This window comes from Gymnogyps californianus, chromosome 1 (assembly GCF_018139145.2).
Source record: "Gymnogyps californianus isolate 813 chromosome 1, ASM1813914v2, whole genome shotgun sequence".
Taxonomy (NCBI): domain Eukaryota; kingdom Metazoa; phylum Chordata; class Aves; order Accipitriformes; family Cathartidae; genus Gymnogyps; species Gymnogyps californianus.
In genome coordinates, this window is record NC_059471.1 from 21,564,508 (window position 1) to 21,592,168 (window position 27,661).

The 27,661-nt window shown below is 40.9% G+C and overlaps 2 protein-coding genes across 10 annotated transcripts in view; one reads left to right on the plus strand and one right to left on the minus strand.

Moving 5' to 3' along the window:
* MTMR6 (myotubularin related protein 6) overlaps nt 1-11,225 on the minus strand; it is a 31,032-nt gene extending 19,807 nt beyond the window's left edge. For 3 of the 6 annotated variants that reach the window (XM_050893616.1, XM_050893641.1, XM_050893598.1), the window contains exons 1-6: nt 11,202-11,225; nt 6,302-6,418; nt 4,200-4,362; nt 3,020-3,177; nt 2,156-2,284; nt 952-1,086 (exon numbers count right to left, since the gene is read on the minus strand). In XM_050893616.1, coding sequence (XP_050749573.1) covers nt 952-1,086; nt 2,156-2,284; nt 3,020-3,177; nt 4,200-4,362; nt 6,302-6,418; nt 11,202-11,225 — 726 coding nt within the window. The remainder of the gene's footprint in view (nt 1-951; nt 1,087-2,155; nt 2,285-3,019; nt 3,178-4,199; nt 4,363-6,301; nt 6,419-11,201) is intronic. The other 3 variants (XM_050893607.1, XM_050893625.1, XM_050893633.1) reach the window with 3 other exon arrangements.
* A 3,603-nt stretch (nt 11,226-14,828) lies between these two features.
* NUP58 (nucleoporin 58) overlaps nt 14,829-27,661 on the plus strand; it is a 37,225-nt gene continuing 24,392 nt past the window's right edge. For 2 of the 4 annotated variants that reach the window (XM_050902469.1, XM_050902484.1), the window contains exons 1-7: nt 14,829-15,088; nt 18,916-19,055; nt 20,411-20,446; nt 21,925-22,077; nt 23,697-23,831; nt 24,599-24,709; nt 27,580-27,604. In XM_050902469.1, the coding sequence (XP_050758426.1) occupies nt 14,973-15,088; nt 18,916-19,055; nt 20,411-20,446; nt 21,925-22,077; nt 23,697-23,831; nt 24,599-24,709; nt 27,580-27,604 (716 nt within the window). In that variant the 5' untranslated portion in view covers nt 14,829-14,972. Of the gene's footprint in view, nt 15,089-18,915; nt 19,056-20,407; nt 20,447-21,924; nt 22,078-23,696; nt 23,832-24,598; nt 24,710-27,579; nt 27,605-27,661 lie in introns of all 4 variants that reach the window. The other 2 variants (XM_050902460.1, XM_050902477.1) reach the window with 2 other exon arrangements.

The following is a 27,661-nucleotide window of genomic DNA, read 5'->3' on the forward strand; positions in this document are numbered from 1 at the left end:
TGGCAGTCTATATTTAGAGCTGACATATCTGAATAATGCATTTAATAATTTCCGATTCTCTCCTCCACCAAACCTTTACTTATTTCCAAACATTTCTAAGCAAAGACACTACAAAACGATTAACCTAAAAAGGAAAGAGTAAGACCCAGACTTAACCATACATGCGCTTTCCAGGCATCCTAAAAATGTCAATTTGGGGGGGTAAGAAGCTAATAAATTGCTGCAGCTATAAAAATTACAACTATAAAAAAAAACCACAGTTGGCTCAGTTTCAGTCTGTCACACTGACCTACTGCTGAACCCTGCTCAAAATAAGTGCAGATCCTCCAGTGTAGCATTTTCACTTTACATCCTTGTTTTCTTGCTCCTGTGTTCAGGGATTCGAGTGAAATTAATACCAATTTAAATGCAGATGGGTCTAAAGAGTGAAAGTTACCCCACATTCCAACACAGGTCAACAAACCCAACATAATTCAATTTAATTAGACAGTGATGAAGTACAACCTCAGAATGCTACAACAGAATTTCCCCTACTTCTTCCCGGCTAAGACAGACAGCAATAGCAGTCTCCACAGAACACAGTACTCCCTCCCATTCTAAAAGAAACCCCAACACAGCTCACCATTTCATGAATTTAATTTCAAACAGTTAAAATGACTTGGATCCCACTCAACTATTCACTTCTTAACTACGTTTTAAGTATATTTTTAAATGCACTTCCCCAAATGTTCACTAGCATATTCAGTGAATTCTAGCTGAGTACTGAGAGGGGTTCAACTTCAAGAAAGCAAGTAATTAAATGCCTGAATAGAGAGGCCTAACCTTACCTTTAAGGAACATTTTTGCCCATGATGGAGTCACATTTGACTCCAAATTTTTCAGAATTACACTGTATCCCTGTACTCTAATGTTCAGGAAGAGAGGCTACTCTGTAGAACCTGAAGTATATACCTTCGGCCTGGTGTCCATGACATACATGTAGCGATTTGAAGGATTTGCTTTACTGATGGCTTGCAACATGTGTTCATCTTCCAGGCACCTGGCACTGAAACCTGAGAGAGGCTGACTGCATCTGCAAATTGCAGCCTACCATAGAAAACAAAGAACAAATTAGCATCAGTTTAATACCTGTAGTTGAAATGCTTTTGCATAATTCTAAAAAGACACTGAAACAAATTGTTTCATTCAGCAGATAACAGCACTAAACTGAAAAAAGTTTAGGTGTTCCAACTTCTTAAGCACATCACTTGCAGACCTTCAAACACAGTACCTACAACTTAAATCTAAAGGTTATCAAGACATTTTTTCAGGCTCATCTACATGGGCAAGGTACCAGTTTACATAATGGACTTTCCCCAAGAATAAGAGTTCCAAAAAAGTATAGGCTGGAAAAAATACACTTTAGGAAAGCAAGTTACTCTCTTGGTATTAAATGAGTTATGGTTGGGTTTACTACTGCAAGTACGATTTTATTATTGCAAGTACAATATGTTATCATCTACTGTAATTTTCATCATGTCATTTTCAATGATGTTGTATTTCAGAAGGTATCAGGTGCATCTTCCAAATAGTAATTATCTTCAAATGCATCTAGTAGCTTAACACTCATCCTTCATAAATTCTTCAACTCAGCAAGGTGACAATCCTTCTCTCCCTTCAAAGATACCCCCTAGCCAAGACAGGCAGATGCTGCTTCACACCGCTCTCTACCAAACTCTGCAAAATCTTATTTCTCATCTTCTAGTTCTTTTTACCTTGCAAATTCCTCCTTAAAGGGCCAGTTCTATTCTTTTGGTGTTCTGGGTTTTTGGGGTTTTTTTAACCCCCATTTTGACCTAACAGATTTTATTCTTGACATATCAAGGAAGACAGATCACTTGACAAAGAGCTATCTTCAGTTATCTTAAGGTCAGTTTCTGAAAACTTTAAGAGATTCAACTGATTGTCAACTGACTACTTAAGGATTTCTTTTAAACTGGCCTAGCTTAACTCAGCATCCTGTTAGACACCACTAGCGTCAGCTGTATTTAAGGTTATCATGAGTTATATCATTCTCATACAAGTCACTGTACTTACCTCCTTACCTACCCTGAACTACTCCCAAGTGTTGAGAAATACTTTTCAGCATTTGCATTAAGAGGAAGACACACTATACCTCTTTATTTTTATGATAATACGACAACACTGGGAATCTTCCTTTGCTTCTGAACTTGGAGCTACCAACAATTATGGGCTTGCTTGCAGTTCTAGGAACATAAAGTTCTCTAGGATAAGTTTCACAAATCTGAAAGACACAGATACACAAAAAAATTTTATGTACAAGGCACAAATCCTATACTAGCTTTATTGCATCCAATTTCAGAGATGTTAAGTGAAATAAGAGACAAAGGATAAACACTAACATGATTCGCTATATACATGTAAATAGCTCAGAAGAGGAGACAAACCGTGGATAAAGAAGTACAACTTGGTATCCAAGTTAGTACAACCAAGCACTGCTATACTAGCATTCACCTCTCAAGAATGCAACTCTTCAGCAGAAATGCTAAGAATGTGTTTCGAATAAAGTATTGAAATTATTTCCCTCATTTTTTGTATTTGCAGACTACAAAGTAAGATGAAGTCTAATCTAGGAATCAGATGCACCACCACAGCCATTGTCTCCCACAGCCAACACTGCAAGTGCTAAAGTAGAATCCTTCTCAGTTAAGAGAGATAAAGCTGCAGAGCACCAGAATTGCTGGGGCTGGGCTTCAAACACATAAGTATACTCTAGAAACAGTCCCAAAGAACACATGCATCCATGCACACATACTCACTCAATGAGGCCTTGGAAAAAACTTCAATTAGAAAGTTGTGAGATTGCACACTGACTAAGGAGTTAACTCCACCTGCAAGTTTTTGCTTATGCTGCAAGCCAAGTGATTTCATAGTATTAGACTGTTTTCTACAGGACTAGAGTCAGAGGATAAAGCAGAAACAGATGCAGAGCAAAACATGTTTCCATTACAACACTTGCCTTATAATCACGATTCGCATCGGACAACTGCCAGTTAGCATTCGGCACTCCCATTCTCTTATATTCTTCTGCTAGATCAATAAGCTGCCAACCTTTGACTTGCTCAGATTCATTTTGTTTTGGATTATAGGAGAAGGCATACAGTTCTTCATATTTTGCTAAAAGGTAAAGAATAAGACTATGTAATGAGTTGTCCCTAAAAATGTCTAAGTGGAGAAAGGTAGCACAGTTGACAAGTCTTGAAATTGCCCAAATTGCAGAGAGTTTCAGGCTTCAGGATTCTCAGAAGCAAGACTAAATAGATACTTGACACTCTTGAAATATTTATTCTGCAACTATCATACAGTTAACTGACACAATTATAGAAACTAGTTAAAGGCAGGTTATGAGAGCTTTCTTGAGTGCGCTTGACCTATTTCAGCAGGGACATTTCTAAAACCGTAAGGGCAAAGCAGAGGTCACAAATTGAAGACTGACAAAATTAAACAAGGCAAAAGGCAGAATTATTAGAAGACTTCACAAGAGCTAAAAGCACAAACAATTTTTGGAGGCAAGAACAGAATTTTAAATCTACTGACCTTTAAAAGCAGTAAGTTTTAAACTTCCCTTTAAAGCAAAAAAGCTTTCAAAATATTTTGTTTTTCCTAATACGCTATTCACATATCACAGATGATGACATTTTACATTGCTCTAAACACAAAGCAGAAAATGCAAAAGACCATACCAGGTGACAGAAGTCTCTTGTAAAGCTGAATTGGTAGTGCTATTTTAGCATCAAAACTTCAGCTTTATTTTTAAAACTGCATGAAATCAGTAACAAGTTAGTATTTGCTTAGTAGCATTTTATCTATGGAACACACCAATTAAGAGAGACTATATGCATTTATGTGCACAATTTCAGGGATAACACTAGAAATGCAAAAAAAATACAGGAATGTCACATTCTGTTAGCGAGTATCAGTGACCTACAAAAGCTAGAAAACACATCTTCTGAATCTGTATGCAGATTAATACTTAATCATTAAAATTCTTTTACATGCCAAAGCCATTTAAGACTTTTACATAATGCGGGTTTAAAAAACAAAACAAAACATAAGAACCATGGATTTCTGCCCCCCGCCCCCCCCGCCTTTGCAATCCAGGCATATACTGCAAAGTCTTTTACTGTTAGAAGTATTACCTGTTCTTGACAGCTGAAGCAAAGAGTTATAGATGTCATGACAATCTCTCTCTCTGGGAACGACGAAGTGAACTATCCTGAAGTTCTTGCACTGGATGACAAGGGGGCAGCCAGAAGTAGTCAAAGGAAGTTTTTCCACCACAGCAATGTGATGATGTAGTATCTGTGGCATACAAGAACGCACAGCGTAAGCACACTGATGAAAAATGAGAACAGCATACTATTTACAAGAGCAGATAAGACACATTAAGTGATGTTGAATATAGATTTTGACTAATTTTGTCAATCATTTAGTTATAAAAAGAAATAAATTTAGAAGAAGAAATCCAAGACTGGCATTTTGGTCAGGATACCATAATTTGTCAAAATTTAATTATTTTCTTCCCTCATATTTTGAAGTGTTAACTATTGTTTGTAAGGAACAGTAAATATCCTTCTAAAAACAAAAGTGAGAAGTAAAACACTGCAGTGGTTCAGTCCTCTTCTATAAACTTTGCTAACTGACAAGCATACATCTAATTAGGCAGGGTCCAAACAGGGTGGTTTGTTTTTTTTTTAAGGATCTACAGGAACATAATTCAGAATTCTGAGGCAAAATAAAGCAAGTCAGGGAAAGCAACTCAAAGTATAAGAGATACAGAAGATGTTGAAGATTTTAGAATTCCAGTATTTAACATCTACAGAATGAACAGGAGATAAGAAAAACAACTCCTGTATTACCCACTGTGTTATGTAGACATGACAGTCTCTCAGCTAAATGCCTTTCAACCACTTTAACAGAAGACTGTCACAGTAATGAATATACAGAAGCCATACACAGATTTATCTGTGTGGTAAATCTCCACAAAATTTAGGAAAATACATGGGAAAGTAACAGCTGTTCAACCATGGGAAGAAAGCCACAGATACATTACCTCAACTGAACAAGATGTTCTCAATAGCATTTCAGTTACCTCACTGAAGCAATCATCTCCTCTTAAATATTGATCAGAATTAGACAGGCATCTGAAAACTATGCTGCCAAATATGCATTTACAAAAAGACTGTATCTTGGAGACGTTATCATAATTATACTTGGTACTTGCATTATCATCACAGAAATGCAATACTTGAGTATAGGTTCAATTTCCCGAAAACGAAACCTTTTAACATAGTGCACAGGGAGATGCAAGTAATGCTTCTGAATCATGTTCTCCCCAATAACCCATTTTGTATAGAAGGATAACAGTTTGGTTTGTACGAAATTGTACATTGTATCCCAAGAACAAATCACGGAAAAATAACTTTTCTTGAAAGCACCGTGAGGCATCTAGTCAGATAACCAGAACACAGGATTAAGGGTAACCCAGAAAAATACACCAACAGAAAAAAAATTAACCACACCCAGGGAAATGAGATTTCATCCTGGAGGATGACAGGCTTAAGGCACTGAACTCAGTCAGGTAGCAGGGCTACAGTGGAAGCCAGAACTTGATGTCCACATGTCTGCCACCAGGGCACTGAGCAGAAAAACTAATGGGAATTACTGTACTAGCCAGCTTTGATTGTACAACATTGGTACCGGTCACCAAGAAGCTGCAGCCCCTTCTGAATCCTTTTATTCCAGAGATGAACACTGGGAAGAAATACCTGCTTACCACTCTGAAAAAGGGCATGAGATCGTCAATATTTCACCAAAGCCTAGATCTCATTAAACCTAGGCAGGATCTAAATACAAGGTAAGTTAACACAGAGATTTTAAACCTCATGCTGAAACTATCTAGCAGTCTCCCACTCCTGCCTCTGAATTGCTGTGCCAGTCAGTTATTTAAAGAAAACCACCACACATTCACTCAGGAATACAAGTGAAGGCTATAGAAGAAGTTACAGCATCTTGAAGAGAAGCGAACATTTTGAACATTACCTGATTTCAACTGCAGCAGTGTCATGCAAGAGTACAGTCTGCAAATCATTAACTTATTATGATACCATGAACAAGGAGAGAGTGGGTAATAACTCAACTTAGATAAACATTTTAGTAAACAAATTCAACCTTAGATCAGGAAGAGCAAATGCATCTAGAGAACCTATGCTTTTGAGCCACAAGCATTCATTATCCTTACCCATGTCTCTCTCTGGCTTGAGTCTATGAATAACAGATGAGTTGCTGTAAGGTATAGAGTTCCCGTCAGTGACTTATTGCTCGTGCTGAACCTATCTAGTAATTTCACTTGCTCTACCTGTAAGAAAAAAGGGGAGAGGGAGCAAAACTTAATTTTTGCTTTCTGCAAAAAGCAAAATCCTAACTTTGCAAAAGCTCTGTCAGTTTGTGCAGTAACTGAAAATGGCAGAGAGCATAACACAGCACTCATAAGGCTATTCAGGCCAATCTATTAAGAACACAATAGTCATCACATAAGCTTTGAGAAGACTGACTAGTTAAAATATCCTGTTTCAATACAAAAGTACATAATGAAGGCACAATGCTAGGCTCATCAGAATATTTACTGCATATACATAAATACTATGGTTATTTACTAGTGAAAGAGACCAGGATATCAAGGTTCTAAAAAAATAATTAAGAACTATTAATTACTAAGCTTTTAGACTGCTTCCCCAAAATAGAGCAAACGTACACTAACTATTTCCTGTTGTTGAGATGCCAGCACTGAATTAACAGCTGATCTCAGCAATATGCTTCGTTGGCTGTCTGCAGACTCAAAGCCATAAAGATTATGTCCTCCTGACTTCAATTTTAGTTATCTACTGTCTTTTATATCATCCCCAACTTTAAAAATCTAGATCATCATAGCTTTGCCTCATAGTCAAAATAAATTCTAATGAAATACAAGCATTATACTAATAATTATAACAATCTCCTAGAAATTCAAGGACTGTGCTGGCATTTGAAGCAGGTATTTCAAGCCTGAGTCTCACAAGGGCAAGTTTCTCCTCCTGGTATTCCATCAACATTTATCTCAATCCTATGCAAAACATTTCAAAAGAAAGTGATTTCTAGATAGCCTGCATTTTATCTGCTGCTCATAACTTCACAGGCTCCACTGTTTGCTTTATTTGAAGCAAACATTACATGATTCTTTCTGTGCAAGAACAGGAAAGGAGTGTGGTGAACGGCTTATCTCCATGCATTCCTCTATTTCTTAGCAGTACTGTCTCATTAATGCCAAGTTAAAGCTCTTACGCTTGAGGCTTGCTGCTACTGCCATTAAACGTACGGCAGAACTCCAAAAACTTCCACACCAGCAAGACCAGCACCCAGATGAGGTGACTAGGAGAGCCCACATCTACTGTACTGATATTAAGCCATTTTTAATTCATAGGTACAAACTTATTAATCTACTAAAAGCACATATAAAACACTAAGAAAACTGACTTTTCAATTCAGGTATTTCTTATAATCTAGCAAGGCCTAATTTTGTTTTTGAAAGTTAGAAAAGCAACTTAACGCATACAAAACAGAATGGAGGAAATACAAATATCTACTAAAAGCCAGCGCTACTATGATATTCTAGACTTCAGTTTAGAAAGCAAAAAAAGTGGAAGCTACCTGCATCAGTACCTCAAAATACATTATGCTGTAACCAGCAAGGTATCAGTGCTCAGATACAGAGTGCATAAATCAATATAGCACAGCCAAAACGCAGAATTCATTTTGGGCAGTTCTACAGCAGAAACTGCTCGGGTACCTGGCACTGCACCTCCCCAGCAAACTGAGAAGTGCACAGAAACCGCTCCAGTTTTGTTCTAGTAACACAACCCACAAAATCCTGGTATGCAAAGTTTCATTCTCCTCCATGTAACAAGGCAGCTATTCTCAAAGCTCTATTTCTGTGTTAGATGAGGACAGGCATTAGTGCTCCAGCTTCCTCTTACATAGGTAAAGTCTTCAAGAATTCTGAAAGCTAAGTTCTAGATATACTTTTCTTAAAAGACAACTGGAATGTAATTTAGATTCAGCCTCCATAGACGACATGTTCATTTAAACTTGACCCAAGTCAGCTTTAATGGGCACTCAGCTAGAGACACTTTTTTTTTTTCTTTTTAATTGTAAAGTTTGGCAAATCCTTAGTTATGGAAAAACAAGTCAGTCATCAGTTTTGAAGAGAATTGGTTCACAGGATTAAGAGATTGAAGACTGCTATTGAGTTTTAGCACATCTGTAAACAGAGATCATTTAAGTAGTCAGAAGCAACATTCTGACAGTAGCTAGCACTAACAAATTAGTGAGGTTTTTAAACCAGTAAGAATTTGAACAGCTACCTCAATAATATAGAGTATTTACAGTTTATTGGGACTAGGAGTTACAGATTAAAGGCAAAAAACCCAAAGAAGTGTTTCAATATAGTAGACAAGTCAGAACAGAAAGGAAGGCTGAAACTATACCTCTGAAGTCTTACATTAAAAAAGGTGAAGGATTAAATTAGAACAATTAAACCAAGACAAAAACAATTGTATATCATTCCAAGATTCTTTTCTTTCAACTTTGTATGACATTCACTGAAATTAAAAGGAGTTTTCCCTTCCCCATTTAAGTCTTGGGCTTGCAAACATAAGCTTAGGATTTAGCAGTCAAGCTAGCCAGAACTTCCCATCTCCAGTAGAAAACCCATCAGTATTTTCACTAAAACGAAATTTTACTTCAAATATGCAAACAGACTTAACTGAAGAAATTCCAGTCTTTTCTACTACGTTTTGCTTTAAAATATTTTTAAGGACACTTTAGTTCTGAAGCTGCACTGCAAAACCACAATATTCTTATTTGTAATTTCCCCACCACCACCTATGACATTGTGAACTGGTTTTCATCATTTGTTGCTATTTAAGTATATATTCTCAGACAGAAGTGATTTTTAAGTTGACCTCACTACTTTATTAAACATAAATCTGTTGGACAGTTTAATTTCACAAAAAGCTAAGCTTCATTTCAGTTAGCTGTGCTGACAGTTCTAAGACAATTTTAACTTCAACATTTCCAGCAGACTGAAGTTTGAGGAGGAATAAAACCTATTTCATCACCTTCTCCTAGGGATGACAGCTTCCCTGCACAGCAGTTAATTTGTGCAAGACTGCACTGTTATTTCAAGCTTATTTCACTATTACATTAATAAAACAAATTGAAAAAACTATGAACTGCTGTCAGATTATAAAAAGTAGACATGTCTCAGAACAGCTGGAATGAGATCCAACTTGAACCTATACCTGCACTGAATTTTTAAGGCCCACAGTGCAGGCTGTACTTTAGTTTTCTTGCTTCCTATAACTGTAATACTCATAATTATTACAATCTAGCATATATGCACTTTAATCCACCTGGATATTCAATAAACCAACAGCTACAAAAAGCTAAGCAAGCATCACAATTATAACCAAAAACTCATGCTACTTCTAGCCATGAAATTGATATTTTTAGAACAGATAAATTTTTTTGTATGAATTATAAAAATAATTGCTTCAGGCAGTAAGTCTTGTATCTTAGAAGTTGTGTTCAGAGCTTGTTTCTCTCTTCAGTTATATTGCTACATGAAGTATTCTTTCCCCAGCAGGGGCCCAAAAACATGCAGAATCACAATCGCTTGCAGATGCGGTCAGTGACCTGTAGCCTTTCTAGTCTCAATTTCAGGTTTGAAATTTAAACAGCTACTCAGATCATCAAGAGACTTTGGTTTTAGCCTACTTTTTATTTTGAAATTAGTTATTGACTGTAACAATACAATATTAAGTTCCCAAACAAGGACTTTCAGGTTTATAAGTAAATAGACTGATAAAGAAACCTTATCTCCAATCTGTCAGCTCAGTGCAAGATTATTCCATCCAGTAAACTAAAGTGTCACTAACAGTAGGTTCATCACAGACCTTCCTCCTGTTTCATATATACACATACAAATACATATGAAAAATAAAAGTAGCTATACACATTTTATATAAAATTTATATAAGCTATTACTCAAAAAAATTAAAAGCCTGTTCCTTTATATAATTATTGGTTATAAACCTCCTATTTGGAGCTGAAATATGATGACACCTTTTCTCCACACATCTACAAATCTAGTTTAAAGTCAGACTGCCAGGTTAGGGAAATAATCACTTGACAATTTCCAGGACCCAACAGAGAGGGGCAGTCTTTTCAGCAGCCCTTGCAGTCAGGGCTGATAAGCAAGATGAGAAAAATACTGTTAGAAATTTAATTCTATAAAAGCTGTGACTTAAAAACTTACTTAAAAATTATTTATAAAAAGAATAAAGACTTATGTCTTTTTTTTTTTACATCTTCATTATAGACAAAAGACAAACTAAAAATAGGAAAAAAAAATCAGAAAACTCTAAAATGTCAACTGCAGCTTAGCTAATTTTTTTTAATAGCCTAACACATTGCACATATACTGACAGCTTGCGTTCCTAACAACACAGACCAGAGTCTTTAAAAGGAAGAACAAAAAGTGTTGTTTTCACAACGGATTTGCCTCCAAAGATAGAAAAAGCTGCACGGAACTGCATCCCGAGTACAAAAAACCAACTGCAATCCTCTCCCAGCTGGCTGCTTCTGTTCCCCACCCCACATTAAAGCCTCTGTTACACCAGGACAATTTTTAGCACGCACCGAGCTCCCCATGCCTTCCAGCCCCTCGGCTCGGAGGGGGCCCAGCCGAGAAGCCTCCGAGAACGGCCGTGCCCGCCGCTTTGCGGCAGCAAGGCCCGGGGGGAAGCATCTGAGCCAGGCACCCCCGCTGCCGGCTAGCCCCACCGGGGCGCAAGGACACTCCGAGAGGCACGGACCGCCCCAGAGCCCCCGCGGGAAGGCACCAGCTGCAAAATGGAAGGAGGAGGACAACAACGCCCTCTCCCACAGCTGACAGCGGCGGGGCAGGGACTCGCCGGGCCGAACAGGCCCTCCCCATCCCACAGTTACCGGCGCAGCACCGGCAACGCCGCCGCTCCCCTACCGACCGTCTCCCCTCCCGACACACCACCCCAGCCGGCAGAGGGAAGCCGAGACGGGGGTACCTTGGTGGTGCGGATATGCTCCATGGCCGCCGCCCGCCGTGGTACTGCCGGGCCCGGGCGGCCGTCACCTAGAAACGCTTCCGGGGCGGGACGGGGCGGGACCGCCGCTGGGGCGGGGCAAAGCCGGCGCTGACTCCCTGCAGCGCCCCCGCGCGGCGGGCGGAGGACACTACGTCTCCGCCGCACTGCGAGCAGTGCGCATGCGCGGTCGGGCGCGCACGCAGGCAGTGAGGCGGCGCCATGCCGCGGGCGGGAATGGCTGAGGGGAGGCGCGAAGCGTCGAGCTGCGGCGGTGGGCAGCGGCAGGCGGGGGAGGGACAGGGCCACGCTGTGTCCCGCAGTGCCCCAGGGGTTCTCTGTGAGATTGGGAGGGGAGGAAGGGGCTGTCGTTGCTGTGCTGGGAGCCACGGAGCTCAGTGCTGGCTGTGAAACGTCACCTGGCAGCCAGCCCTGAGGAGACAGCAGTCCTGGGCCCCGCGGTGGGGTGACAGTAGGTGTGTGGAAAACAAGATCCATTCCCTGGTTACCCAGGCCTCTGTTCATGGCATGGAGAGTTTCAGTCTTTTAGAGTCTCGCAAATGGGGAAATTCCTGGAAGATGGTCCTGTTTGTTGTAGTATCACAGAATCACAGAGGGGTTGAGGTGGGAAGTAACGTCTGGAGGTATCTAGTCCAACCCCCCTGCTTAAGCAGGGCCACCCAGAGCCAGTTACTCAGTACCATGTCCAGGCGGCTTTTGAATATCACCACGGATAGAGATTCCACTGCCTCTCGGCAACCTGTTAAGTGCTCGGTCACTTGCACAGTAAAAAAGTGTTTCCTGATGCTCAGATGGAGCCTCCTGTGTTTCAGTTTGTGTGCATTGTCTCTGGTCCTGTCACTGGGCACCACTAGGAAGACTGGCTCCATCCTCTTTGCACCTTCCCTGCAGGTATTTATATATATTGATAAGATCCCTCTGAGCCTTCTCTTCTCCAGGCTCAACAGTCCCAGCTCTCTCAGCCTTTCCTCATAGGAGAAGTGCTCCAGTCACGTACGCAAAGGTGTGGCCTCACCAGTGCTGACTAGGGGACAGGATCAGCTGCCTCGACCTGCTGGCAATTCTCCTCCTAACGCAGCCCAGGGTACCATTCGCCGCCTTTGCAGCAAGGGCCTGTTGCTGGCTCACCTTCAATGTTGTGTCCACCAGGACCCCCAGATCCTTTTTGGACAAACTGCTTTCTTGCTGGGTGGCCCCCAGCATATCTTGGTGCCTGGGCTTGTTCCTCCCCAGGTGCAGGACTTTGCACTTCTCCTTGTTGAACTTCAGGAGGTTCCTGTCAGCCCATTTCTCCAGCCTGTCGAGGTCCCTCTGGATGGCAGCACGACTCCCTAGCGTATCAGCCACTGCTCCCAGTTTGGTGTCATCTGCAAACTTGCTGAGGGTACACTCTGCCCCATCATCCAGGTCATTTGTGAAGATGTTAAACAGGACTGGACCCAGTATTGACCCCTGGGTCACTACTGGCCTCCAACTAGACTTAGTGCCACTGATCACCTCCCTGGGGGCCTGGCTGTTCAGACAGGCTTCAATCCACCTCTTTGCTCATCCAGCCTGTACATCAACAGCTTCTCTGTGGGGATCCTATGGGAGACAGTGTCAAAGGCCTTACTGAAGTAAGAACTGGTGAAAGCGTGTTGGGGGGCATTAGAGTTTTAGGCTGTACAAGAACGAAGTAACAAGCTGCACTGTGCAGTGACTCATCCGTGTCGTAGCTGTGTGGGTGCTGGTGCACAAAAATCTTGCGTGTGCTGTACAGCAGTTAAGAGACGTGATAAAACTTAGCTTAAAGGTTGCAGAATGGGCTATATAAGTCTTGCTGTTTTCATGATTATTATCTAAATTAGAAACAATTTAGTAGGACAGCTTTTATACAAAATTAATCTCTTTTACTAACATACACACTTCATGATCTTGAACTTACAGTTTTTGAGTGGTGACATTCATAGACTGTCACAAGTTATCAAAATCATACTAGAAAGGCATCACTCTTTCCTTGACAGGTCCCCTTTTCCTGTTATGCCAATACATCTTGGCACTTTGTGGCCTGTCAGATCGGAAGAATTTGTTGACAAATGGCTCTATGGAAATCACTCTATACATGCCATTTAACATTTCACAGTTTGGGGGCTTTCATTTTTTTAAGATGTTCAAAGATAGGCATGTGCATGCAATATTTAAGTAAACATGGACTAAACATCACAAATTACATTTAACTACATGCCTGAAGCTCTGCCTTGTGTAAAGGTCAGCAACCCAGTCACCCATAAATAATCTCAAAGATCTTTTCAGTAAATAGTATCTGTCAGCCATCCATGGTCTTCAGCGGTCACAGCACTGAGCAGCAGAACACAGAGATTTTTGCGTTGTTTGGGATTTTTTGAGAGACTCCAGAGGCAATCGTGTAAAACCTTTCATAGCACTATGATTCCTCTAGACTACCAGGTAAATTTAAAAGAAAAGTCTAGTAATGCCTTTTCCTGAGCAAACACGGTGTGTCGGATACCCTGAGAAACTCCCCTGCATTTCAGCAGTGGCTTCGTACAGTTCCCCGGTTTTATATGAGACGTGTCGTGATGCAGCGACCAGATGGGGCAGGGATGGAACCATTTACGCAGCTTCACACAGTGCCCTGTGGCACACACGTGTGAAGTAGAGCCTGGTAGGGAAAACACGAGCAGCAATTTGTGCAGTAAACGTGGGCAGTAATTAGTAATTGAGTTTGTGACATTCAGGTGCTGTAGTTTGTACAACAGTGTTAAAAAATGATGGGTCCTTGGAGAGGCACAGGAGAACCGTGTGCCGTTGTGCTGGCTGTGAGCCCAGGTTCAGCCTGAAATTAAGCGGGTTTGGGGGTTTTCATGGAATTTGAGTTGGATTTTGAGCTGGTTTCCTGCTTCCTGGCCAGTCACCTGGAGGTAACCTTTGAGGTACCACAGCCTGTCCTGGCCGCCCGTCAACAGCCGTGGGGAGCCCCAGCGGCCGCGGCAGGCCTGCCGCAGCGCGGCGGCGAAGCAGGTTTCGGCACCAACAGGGCGGGCATCACAAAGCCTTCAGAAAGGTTGCCTGGCAGAAAGGGTCAGCACTCAACTAGATGCACGGCTTCGGGGGGAGGCTGGCTCCTGCCGGGTGCCTCGCCCAGAAAGGATCTCCTTTACCTTTGCCTCGTTTGTGAGGCCTGTGCCCAGGCCCACAACCCGCCCCGGGCTTGCCCGGCTGCCGGCAGGTGGGACACCTGCCAAGGGCGGTATCCCCAAAGCCACCGGGCATTGTGTGCCCAGGGGGGGCTGCGGCCAACCCCGGTCTTCAGCCACGGGTGCTTCCACCTTTCAAACCGAGGCTCTGGGGCGCCTGGGTCCGTCCAGAGCGGGACATCCTCGGCCGCTTGCACCGACAGCCTCGGCCAAAGGAGGCCGTACCCGCCGAGGGGCCGGGGCGAGCGGTTGCTGCCGCCCTGCACGTTACTGTCGCTTTAAGGGCCGGCGGGCGGTGCGGCGGCGGCGCCGTCCCGTGGTGCATTGCGGCGGGCGCGCGTAGGGAGCGTGGCCGGTGTCCGCGCGCTCGCTGCCGCCGCTCGGTTCGAAGTTGGCGTCAAGCGCGATGCGGTGTTGAGGAGGCCGCCGCCGCCGACCCTGAGGAGGCCGCCGCTACCGCCGCCGTCCCCGGCCCCTGCCGCTGGGACCCGCTGCCGTCTGCCAGCCCCGCTCTCCGGCTGTTCCCGCCGCTGCCGCCATGTCTGCGGGCTTCTCCTTCGGCGCGGGGACTCTGGGCTCCGCGGCGGCCGCCGCTGCCGGGGCAGGAGGAGGAGGCGGGGGCGGGGGCTTTTCCTTCGGAGCCGCCACGCCGAGGTAACGCGGCGCCCCCCACCCCGGCTCGGCTCGGCCCTGCCCGCGGGCCCCCGCCCCCGGACTCCTGCGGCCCGGGGCCGCCAAGCCCCGCGGCCTGGCCCGCCGCTGAGGCCGCCGTAGCTCCGCGGGCCTGGCCTGGGCTAGGGCGGCCGCGGCGGGGCAGGCCCGGGCGGCGCGCGCGCGTGTGTGTGTGTGTGTGAGTGCTGGGGGGGAGGAAGCGCAGAGCCCGGGCTGTGTGTCTCGGCGCCCTCCTGCTGCCCCCGGAGGGGCCCGGAGCTCCAGCACCCTTGGGTGAAAGGGCCCTTGGTGCGCGGATGGACGGGCTTCACCATGTCTGGCCCGGCGCGCAGGGGGTGGGGGTGCCCTTCCTGCCTTATCTGCTTCACGGCCGGCTTCGTCAATATAGACGTAGGCATCAGTCTGTTCAGCAGCTAATAGCAAAGAAAGGTGCTCTTCTAATTTTGCTTTATTTTGGTTTTGTCGGGGCGGGGTGTCTCCCTTCACGGTTATCTCTAACGTTCTGAACGCAGAATGTAAATCATATGTGTATCTAGGTTTCAGCAGTCAGCCTGAGCTTGTGCGTGCAGCATGGAGCTCGTTGATGTCGAAGCCCAAATGTTTAATGTTCAAATGTGAAATTTCTTCCCCCCCCCCCCCCCCCCCCGAAGTTGGGTGCAACCTTATCCTTTCTGACACAGATAACCTTGCATTTGGTGTATAGTGTCTTGGAGTAAAAGGAGAACTTTGCTGTGCTTTGATGTGCACGTGACATACAGCAGGGCTGCTGTTGTTGTTGGGCTTTTATTCCCTTTTTTCTTTCTTTGCACAGAACTGTACTAGCAGAGATTGTTTTTTCTGACCTGCTTGCTATTATGCCTCCGTTGAAGATTAGGGCTGTTGTAGTGGAGCTTTGTATTAGAGTTTTTTCTCACATCTGATCAGGCAAAATTGATCACTGTAGTGTAAACTAAATGGGCAGGGTGAGCTACTCAAGGGAACTTGACTTTAAGCAGATATATATGAAAACACTTATCTGTCAGAATTGTCAGGAATTAGCAGTGTGAGGGGAAGGGAACAGAACATCTGGATCTGAAAGAGTATCTCTGGATTAAATGGCAGTATTGCTTTTTGGAAGCCCATGTAAGAGGGAACAAGTTTTCTGAGTGTCTTCTAATACTCTTAATTTTGTGGTCATGATAGATTGACAGTCTTGTGTTACCTGTGCCTGGGTTTTTTTGGTTTGTGTTTTGTTGTTGTTGTTGTTTTTTGTTTTTACCTCCACAGTGAAGCTTATATGGAGTTGGTAAAAAACTTAAGTTTCTTTTACTTCGTGCCTGTTAAATGCAGGTTTTCTGCAATTAAAATGAGCAAGTTAAAATAATATTTGTTTATTCAAAAATGTTCTTCTAAATGTACTACCTGAAACAAGGGAAACTCTTCTGTCTTGTTGATCTGCACTTGTTAAAAACTGCCTATTGAACTCAACTATTTTTGTTTGGGGTTTTTTGCTGTTCTAGCTGGTTTTTCAATCTATTAAAAGTAATAGGTAAAAGTTTAAAGGTACTAAGTAATAGCAGTACGGTACTCAGCATTTTTATTCATGTATTTATTCTTACAAGCAGGACAAGTCTTCAGGGCTATTGGTCAAGGAGTACCACAGAGGAAGAGGCCTTTTTACTACTGGATGATTGGTGAAAATCTTGAGCATCCCTATGGGATGGTTTGTTTGAGAACATGTTTGAGACTATAAGAAGCAGCTGTTCTTCTGAACGGGGTCTAAGACAATATTGCCAGGTGTTAGGAGAAAAGGGGCTTTATTGTGTAGTCCAAGCATAAGTATTATTCATCAGTGTGACCAATCAAAGATTATATTCCGGTCACCCAAAGCCTATGTGATATGCCAGCCTACATAATTCCTGCATTGCACCAATAGCCATTCAGGTACTTATGCTCTTTCTTTTTGTTGATCGATGTTCTCTATAGTATGCTTTAGCCAGGTGCAATGCTTTGTTCTAGTTCTAAAATTAGAGTTAAGACCTGACTTCAGTGACCTGAGCTCCTCTTCCTTCCATCTGTGGAGAGTAGATAGTCCTGGCACAGGCTTTCTCCTGCTGATGAGAATGCTGCCATTGCTTTACTTCTACATTTTGGTTTCCTTCTGTCATAAAAAACAAACAAACAAAACACACTTCATTTTATTTGGGGGTTTTGGTTTTTTGTCCTATAGTGCTGAATTGCGTATTTTGTACCTTAGCTTTCTTCTGCTGGAATGCTGAAACAAGAAAGATTTTCATGGAAGAATGATCTTTGTCTGTACTGGAAAAAGATAAGAAACATAAACTCTTAACTAGTGAGAGAAGCACCATGTTGTATGTTTAAGTTTACAAGCAGTCATGATGCTGTAGTTTGGTATGTTGAAATTTTGGGATTAAAGAAAGCTGAAATGCTTTGGCTCCTGTGGAGTTGGACAATTAGTGGGTCTGTGTCTTTCTAAACTTCTTGGCCACTCTGCTTCCTGAATTACTTCTTTAAGAATAACTCACACCTAGATTGTGAACTTGCAACCAACTTTTGCTGGGCTAGCCACAATCAGATTTGTAGATACTTTGAAAACTTTTAGTGTAAAAGCTAATTATAGCCTTTTTTTTTTAAGGATTTACTTTTGTGTTTAATTTGTTATGCCTAGGAGCTGCCTTCGTACGAAAAGAGAGAGGAGATAAGGCAACAATGAGAGAACACTGAACACCTGAAACATAAAATACTTCTTGACAACTGTTACCCTGAAGTCTAAATTGCATTTTGTTTCAGTGCTACTGTTGTACTTAGGCAAAATGTTGTTTAAGTTAGAGAAAACTTACCTAGTTTCTAAAAAGGCTCACAAATGGGAGCAGGAAGTTATTACAAATAAATTATTCACCTGATCTTGCATCAATTTAAGAACAAAATTTTTAAAATCATAGACTAATTGGGCTGCTAGGACCTGTAATTTCACTGGTTAGAGATAATCATGATTATTGTATTCCCCTGTGTTTTCTACAATAATTTAATGCGTTCTCTGCTAAATGTAAAGCTTGTTCTCTATTTGCCATGAAACTTCTAAAATGTGTAGTTACCCAAAATAAATAAAAAAGGCTTAATTTTCCTGGTGATGTCTGATCTCTGATTCTCTCCTTTCTCTCTAGCTGTGAAAATAGCTCTGGAAGTTTATTTCTGTAACTTTCTGACAAGTATACAGTCAGAAAAGAAAGTATGGTAGGCATAGGTCCTCTATGGTTTGCACCTGTGGGGGAGGATGGCATTTTGGTTAGAAAATGAATTCATGCATCAGTGTCTTTTGGTGGTAAGATAGGGCAAAGTTGTGCTGTTGATGTGAATGGTTGCTGTAACCTGCTTTGAAAAGATGTTCTTGCAGATTTGTTGTCATGTTTGTGCTGCCTCTAGCATTTGTTCTCCCATTTCAGTAGTTCAGGGAGAATACTTAGGCAGAACTAATGAGATGATCTAATGGAGAAAAGTTCAAATTTCCCACTAGTCTAGCAAGATGTATCAGCTTGACAAGGAGTTGAACAAGAGTTCAACTGGAGTCCAACTCATGCTGGCATTGGTGTCAGGGAAGCAGTGGGAGTTACGGGGCTGTAGAAGTAAAAAGGGGGAGAGGCTTCCTCGTTCTCTTTGGTGGCAGTGAGCTTGGACTCTGTCTTGTCCAGCTGCATTGTGTGTGGTTTGGGAAAATGAATGATGGCGTGGGAAAGAAACTGAAATAAAGGGGGTGTGTGGATTTTTTATTTTGAAGAATAATTATTGCTAATAGTCTTATTTTGTAATAGCTCAACAGGAGGACTTAATTTTGGAACTCTGGGCTCTTCCACTGCTACAGCAACTACATCAGCTCCTTCAGTGGGCTTTGGGAGTGGACTTTTTGGATCAAAATCAACCACTGGCTTTACACTAGGAGGCACCAGTACAGGTACAAAAAATTCTTTTACAGCAGAAACTTGAATGAACAGTGAAGAAATATACTGTATGTACACAAAAACTGGGTCATCATAACGTGCTTACTTTTTTTACAGTAGTTCTGTAGCTCAGAATATTACTTATGTAGTTTTGTAAAAAGGCTGAACAGTTTAAAAGGTCATTCATTGAGAATTATGCAGTACCAATGCTGCAGAAACATAAATGCAGTTACCAGAAAACTGTGCCTGGGCCTATGTGTAACTTATTCCATAATTTGAATCCTGATATTTTCTAGAAATCTAACTCTTCATCCAGGATGCTCAAAATTATGATTTAAGATTGAGGTATATTTTGATCTGACAAATATTTAAAAACATTGTAAGATTGTTAGTATTTTGGTGTGGTATTTGTAATCCTGCAGTAGTAAACATTTCTGGTTTTGTTGTTTGGGTTTTTTTAATGTTAGCAGTATGCATGAAGAAATTTATTAATATTTTCTTAGGTGTCTAATTCAGCCTCTGAACATACAGATCCTTATAGGAGTATTGGAGTGCAAAAGACTAAAACTTTTCTGACTGGAGGTATTTTTTTTTTTCAGCCATCATGCAGACATAACTTAATGAATTTTACTTTGGTTCCAATATTGCTAGACAAAATGGTCTTTTTTTTTCTTGTACACTTGTATGAGTAGATAGGGGAAGTTTTAAGAACCAATCTACTAGAAGTAAATTCAACAGCAGACTGAAAGCCTGTATTACTGTCTTTTGGCTACATTTGGGTAATTTTCTTTTTGGTCTCAATGATTCTTTTGATCTTCTAATCAGATGGTTTTTAAAATAGGAAATGGCATAGCCCTGTGTTCAAAATAATCTCTTTAAATTACCGGTGGGGCAGAAACCCTAAACCGAGACACAGGATTTTACAAAGACTTTGGACTCTATAATCGTCTTTATTATACTGTAAATCTGCTGTTTTACATGCTGATGTTATGTACTGCTATATGACTGAAAAAAATACTTGATAGAATTACTAGTTTCCATATTTTTGTTTACCTTCATTTGTTTGAAATTTCAAACAATTTGCTATACTGCTGGGTTAACATCAGCTTCACTGTTAGCAGATTCTTATAAAGAAAAACGACGTTTTTTTGAAATCAGTTATGCTTTGATTTGTGCTGCTGGTGCTTACTGTTTTCTATGTTAATGTCGTTTTGCTTTCAACGTACTACAGAAAAAATGTATAATAGTCTACATACTGTCTCATAATGTTGCATTGTTTCAGTGTTTTGTTTCATGGTTTTTACTGTCATAACTGCTCTGTGGTCTTCAATTACTATTCTTATTCTGTTTGTTTTTGTTCTTAAAGCAGGAACAGCAACAACGATTGCTACAGGACTGACACTAGGTAAGGACCTAATTTGGATTTTAATGTTATACAGGCAAAAAAAATACAGATAGATGTTTCTTGTAATGTAGAAAGTTAGTGGTCATATGTGAGCTTTTTCCTCATTACTAATTGCAGTCTGCTTTGCAGCCCAAATGTTAAGGCTGCAAACCAGAGTGGAACCCTGCAGTTCTGAGCATTGTTACTTGTTGTTAAAGGATTATTCCATTCCTGTACAACAGTGACAGTGGTCATAGTGAAAAGTTAGACTTTGTATTTATGTCCCCCTAATGAGTTTCATCCTTCAGCAGAGGGGAGGTGGAATACGTTATCAAAGAATTCTTCATACAGAATTTCTCGCTCTAATGAACTTGTGTGAACAGGTCTGTTTGGTAATTACCTGTTTTAGAAGAATAAAGAGGGTTGAACTGGGAACAGACCTTGGAAATATTTTACTTTTCTCTGATGCACCTTTAGTGACTATTTTTCAGCTGTCATTATAAATACAGGAATATGTGGGTAGTTGTGGGGTTTGCTGGGTTTGTTTTTCTTTTTAAACACCAGCAACTGAGATCTGAGGAGAGACTGAGCTTGAGTATCACAAATGTTGGAGGTGGGGGTGGTGCTACAAGACAGACTGCAGTCCAAGAACTTAGGAAGCCATAGTGTGAATAAATAGGAAAAAATAGTGTTGGTTAAAGAAGCAAATGAAATGGGCAGAAGAAGGGAGGAGCAGCAGCTAACCCAGAACAGACTGTGATGCATAGTCATACGTGGCAGTCGGTACTATGCAGATGAACATTAATTCTTTTCAGTAGCTGGATGAAATGATGTCATCCAAAACAGACACACAGCAGTTACTGAGAATACCAAGTATGTGTTTCTTATGCATGCCATTGTGGTTTGTGTATGTATATGCACACTCCTCCTCTACTTTGGAATACGGATTCTAGAATGTAAAATGTATTCTTACCGTGAAAACAGCAGGAAGTAGAAGCTTTATTTGCTTTACTTTAAAAGTGTTCAAAAGCAAAGTTTGAGGGAATAACATCTCAACATACTTTTCTTGTTTACAGATTGAAAGGGTATGTGCATTCATTTTGGTATGCCCATCCAATTGAGAATTTTTAGTCTGTATTTTGGGCAGTATTGTTTATAGCTCCATTTACCAATATTCGGTTCATCTATTAGATGCTCTTGGTGGAAGCTCTTTCTTTTTTTTCAGTTTTTTTAGATTACCACTGGATATAATTGCCAGTCCATGATTAAAGCCCATTGGATCATTAGGAATTCTGGAGCAAAAATGCCTGTGCAATTAATACAAACTTTTGAAATTTTTCAGAAGGTGCTATGGGGATATTTTACCTGATGCAAGTGATCTTGCATGCTGTGGTGCTCATGATGGTTAAACGGGAATAGTTCAGAAGAGAAGGTGAATTGAGCATTCATTCTCAAACAGAATGTTCTAAAAGTGGTAATTGTTTTTGGGTTTCTTTTAGGCACGCCAGCCACCACATCAGCAGCTACCACAGGCTTTAGTTTAGGTTTCAACAAACCTGCAGGTTCGGCCACGCCATTTGCTTTACCTGTTACTTCTACCTCAGCGGGTGGCCTGTCATTATCATCTGCTCTTACATCGACTCCCGCAGCAGGTAGGAAAATGTTTAGGGGTTTGGGGGTTTTTTGGGTTTTTTTGTTTGTTTGGTTTTTTAACAGTAAAACTTTATGGTAAAACAGTTCTACACTCTCTATTTTTCTAGTATTTACATAATTTTGTGGTCCTTTAATAAGAAGGTTCATTGGACTTCACTAGTTCTAAATTTGTGTACCCTAATACAGATAGATTTATGGGCAGTATACCATGTAATATAGACAGCATATAATCTAAGTCATTAGAAGTGTAGCAAGAGCTGATTTGTCTTGTAAAATCATTATTTTTGTTATTGTTAACGCCCTGAAGGTTGAAAGCTTCCTACTTGCACAGCTGAAAAGTTTGGAAAATGTCTACCTTTTCTAGATGGCCTGAAATAGTTAACTAGTAGTGGAAACAAGGTTTTTCCAGTGTGGTTCTCATACTGGCACACACCTGCATGATGATAATTAAGACTGGAGTTCATTTTTTCTTAACCTTAGGAGTCTGCATTTAAGCTCAGCTATCTGTGCCCTCTGTGCTCTGTCCCTTTATGCGTATGGTCTTTCTCTACTCAGTTCTTCCCTATCCTACCAAAAGCTGGGATGCTTAATTCCAGAAGAAGCCTCAAACTACCAAGGAAATGTTCTTATATCATGTGTCTTGTTGTTGTGGTTTAACCCCAGTCAGCAGCCAAGCACCATGCAGCCGCTCCCTCTCTCCCTGCGCCCGCTTCCAGTGGGATGGGGAGGAGAATCAGGAAAGAAGGTAGAACTCATGGGTTGAGATAAGAACAGTTTAATAACTAAAGTAAAATATAATACTAACAGTAATAATAATGAAATATAATAATAGTAATGAAAAGGAATATAACAAAAAAAAAAGGAGGGAAAAAAAGGAAGGAAAAAAACCCCAGTGATGCACAATGCAATTGTTCACCACCCGCTGATCGATGCCTGAGCAGCCGTCCGCCCCTCCTGGCCAACTGTCCCCTGTTTATGTACTGGGCATGATGTTCTGTGATATGGAATATCCCCTTGGCTAGTTCAGGTCAGCTGTCCTGGCCGTGCTCCTTCCCAGCTTCTTGCACACCTGCTTGCTGGCAGAGCAGGGGAAACTGAAAAAAGTCTTTGGCTTAAGATAAGTGCTACTTAGCAACAACTAAAACATCAGAGTGCTATCAACAGTATTCTCACACTAAATCCAAAACATAGCGCTGTAGCAGCTACTAAGAAGAAAATTAACTCTATCCCATCCGAAACCAGGGCACTTGTATAAAATATTTTAATGTTTAACATAAAACATGAACATTTCAGCATTTTAATACAAAAAGTTAGATCCATTATGCCATAAAATAAATTCTGTGCCAGGTTCTAGATTCTCTAGTGCTCTGGGGGACTCTCAAAAATTTTATATAGTTGCAGGTAAATATGGACTAATCAGGATTATGATATTGTAGAACAAAATAACATAATTCAAAGTCTCTATGGCTTTGTTTGGAAAATCTGCAGGAAATAAAAACGATTGAGTTTATTATCCAATTATGATAAAGATGCTGTTCAAACCTTTCAGTTATTTCAGATTGTCCATGAATGTATTTGAATGCAGTGTCTGCATGAAGCTGGTTTGCTTTCTTTGCAGGAACTACTGGCTTTACATTAAATTTGGGTGGCACAACTGCTCCAACTACAACTGCCTCCACAGGCCTTTCCCTAGGAGGAGCCTTAGCAGGTTTAGGAGGTTCACTCTTCCAGAATACAAGCACAACAGCAACAGGTGAAGGTTATCTTATTTTTTTTCCTCCTTCTGTCTCAAAACATTGAAGTTTAATTTGTGATTGTATAAATTCGTAATGTAAGGTTTAGTTTATATAAAATCTTAACACTGTGAAAGTGTAATTTTTAACAGCGTTACAGTTAAGAACAGTGTTGCTATCCATGGACAATAAAAATGAAATCTGAAATCATTGGCTGCTTTCTCATTCTTAAATTCACTTGTACTTAACACTTTTTTATTTAAATGAAAATGCAAGGAAATCTTTGTCATTGCCATAATTGACTCAAGGAAGTTGGTCATAAATGGGAGACGGCAATGATGTATAAGTATCTCCTTTAACTGCGGAGAAGTTGAAAGCTCCTTATTTTGGTGGCTTTTGGTCTGAATAAAATCTTTTAACTGTTAGTATTGTCATTTCATGGCTTCCTGTCTTTTTCAGCTCTAGAGGAAAAATTTGTTGCGCTGTGTTGTAGTCTTGGTAACACTGCTCTTAAACGCTAAATGAAACAGAAGGATACTTAAGATGCTGATAAGTTAGCTGCCTAATTAGCTACCTAGTAATGTGAAGAAATTACATAAAACACTTGTGTACAGTTGTATGAAACTTCGTGCGATCTGTTTTCTTATGTTTATTTTGCATATTTTTTTAATCCAAATGTAATAAATGAACACTGAAACTTCAAGCAAGATTATATGTGCTTTTAGTTTAAAATAAGTTTTAATTATCAACATTTTAAGTGCAGAAATTCTGTTTGGGTTCCTTGTAGGACTTGGGCAGAATGCTTTGAGTTTGACTCTGGGGACAACTGTGGCTCCTTCAACTACTGCCAATGAAGGTCTTGGTGGCATTGATTTTAGTAGTTCTTCAGACAAAAAGAGTAAGTTTGTTTTAAAACATTCATAATTTTTTTTTTTGAGAAAATTATTAGAGCACTACAGCAAAGACACTATTTCATTGTGTTACGAGTGTGGAATTAAAGCTGACAACTTTAACTTGTTTTTTCCCTCCCCTCTAACAAGGCATTTCAGTTAACTTCATCCTTAGATATTGTGCTTGTATAGAAGAACAAGATTTTGGTTGCAAATGCAATGTAAATTTATTTATTTAAAATAAGTATAAGCCAATATCATACTTGAGAATGAAGATCTAAACCCTTCAGCCTTTTGGGAGTGAAAACTCATATAGGGCCGTTTGCTGAAAAGCCACGGCAGATTTCTGAACAGCTATGTCAAATAGCCACTAGAGGGGGGAGCAGAGCTATGTTTAAGTAATGCATTGCCAATACAAAAATTACTTGTTTGAAACCAGCTTTCTCCCAACTGTAACAGATCTTAAACTTGGTTTCTTTTTTCAAAAGCCTGCACAATAAAAATGTCCCATTTTTAGCTGTTATTCTTCAAAGCTGTATTTCTGGTCGTGCATAGTTCTATCTGATACATTCTATCAGGTTGTTGAAACCAGTTACAAAAACTTCTGTGATAGTTTTAAAGTACTTAAGGGAATATTGAGCATTGACGTATAGACACTTATTAATTTGTCTTGCTTTTATACTTCCAGAGTAAGCGTAACTAAAGCTGATTCTAAAATATGCATTTTCTCTGAGGAATCAATACTGTTAATTTAATCTCTTGATTCCATTCAGGAGCCAAATTTTGAATTAGGTATACCAATAGCTAAAAGAGAAGGAAATACAGAAACTCTATGAAACCATCTTTACAGAGTAACATAAGTTGTGGAGATATAGTTCTTCATACTTGTAGAAGAGATGGCATATTGACTGTCCAAACTGGAGTGCTCTACATGATGTTGATTGTTTTTGGAGTTTATTGGTGAAACTGGGAGTGCTGAAAAAGCTCTGATTCCTAGGTTCTTATGGGATTTCCATTGCTATAATATTAGGATATCACAACACTTCCATAATATACAAGTGTCTTAAAATGAGGACCAGAGAACCACAGACTCAAAATCTACTTCAGCCTGACATCTCTCAACATTGTTTTGCCCAGCTCTTAGGGTGGAAACTTGAATGAGTACCTGCATTCCCCATATGTTGCGTAGTGGAACCGGGCGAGTTGGACTATCGCTGTCAGGGATCCCTAAGCAGAGATCCCTTAGCTAAGCAGTGGGAAATGTTGAAGGAGACTGTTTTTTGAGTTTTCTTTTTTTTTAATTTAGGAGTGTTTTCCATAATGGATAGTGCTGGCTTAAGCAGCCCTGACAAATATCCCTACCTGTGTGCTGCTACTCAGTTCTGTCAGTACAATTGTTTGTACTGCTATATGAGGAACTGTGTTAAGGTTTGAGGGTGGTGGTTTTATGGTTTTGAGGCTTTTCTTTATCTTCCTTCCTGAAGAAAAGGAAGGAGGAGATGTGGCTACCAAAATAAAGGTAGGAATCCCAGGACAGATAGGGACTAGCACCTGTGTTCTCTCTTCTGGAATTGGTTATAAAAGCTTTTCTTTCTGAGACTCAAGACTGACTGTGTAGTATTTCTTTAAAATACAGCTGCAGGAAGAGAGGCTGTTCTTATACATATTTTCTCATGTATTACTAAAAAGAATGTAAAAAATGTAAAAACTGGAGCACTCACTTGCCCAGAAAGTAGCAAAATCTTATTTGAAATCTGTATCTTTTACTTTGTAAGTATTTTTCTGACATACAGCAAAAAAAAAGTGGCCAGAGAGAGAAAGCAAAGTATACTTAGTTTTCTGCCTAATATTTAGGTTATCAGCAGAGAAAGGAGTCCTAACTTCTGGGGTTTATCTCTCCTCCCTGCCCCCCCCCAGTTTTGTGCAGATTTTTTTTTTTCCCTTAGCAATGGCATTGGGAATGGTTGTGGGACTCCCAGGCACTCTAATGTACTGGGTAACAGAGTCTGCAGACAATTTAAGTAGATGTTGCTTCTAAAAGTAGTAGCTTCTCCTGGCAGGAGCACTGGCTTGTACAGCTTAAAACGTTTGTGGCGCTAGCATTAGCTGCATAGCTACTTTCCGCCTTGGTGGCACTGAGGGGGAAGTGAGGATGTGAATTGCATCCAGCTGAAGAAGGTGAAGCCCAGTTCTTGGGCTTTCTGAGTGAATGTTCTTCCTAGCAGACTGCTAGGGTATGGGATGTGATTACTGCCCCGACCATGACTAGAAATAGTCATGGCCTGTGTTATGCACGATACTGTTTTGAGCTCCGTTCTGTTACTCAGAGGCATTTGGCATCTTGATCCACAGATGCACAGTTTGGAGTATGTAGGTGGTAGGTAAGCAGTAACATCTTCCGTCCTGTAAAACCTCATTCATTACTGGATTTAATGCAATAGCATTAGGGAAGTCCAGTGGGCAAACCTTCATTACCTTCGTATTTGAGAGAAGACTGCTATTGCTGAATTTAAACTCTTGAATGTTTTGTGGGTGCAGGTCTAAGTGAGTTGTGGTTGCATAAGCAAGAACAGATTTCTTATGCAACTGTAGTTGTTTATGCATTTGTAGTGACTTGTATAGTGACACAAGATGTTTTGCACTACTCTGTGCCAAGAAATTAGCACCTCAACTGTTGAACCATTGTTCTTGAAAAGATATTTATCTGTGAAGGGGGAGTAAATTAAAACCTTTTTTCTTTTATGGCTAGTCTAGTGTGTTGTTCTTATCAAGAGAAATCAAGCAGATTGTAGTCATTAGTTCTTCCCTAAAATCTCATTAAGGTTGTTTTGTTTGTTCTTCAAAGCTTTATTTCTGACTTACAGTTTTTGTTTTCTAGGTGACAAAACAGGAACAAGACCAGAGTAAGTGTCAGATTTTCTTTGCATTCTATGTCTTATTAGAAAACAGCTAAACTAAAT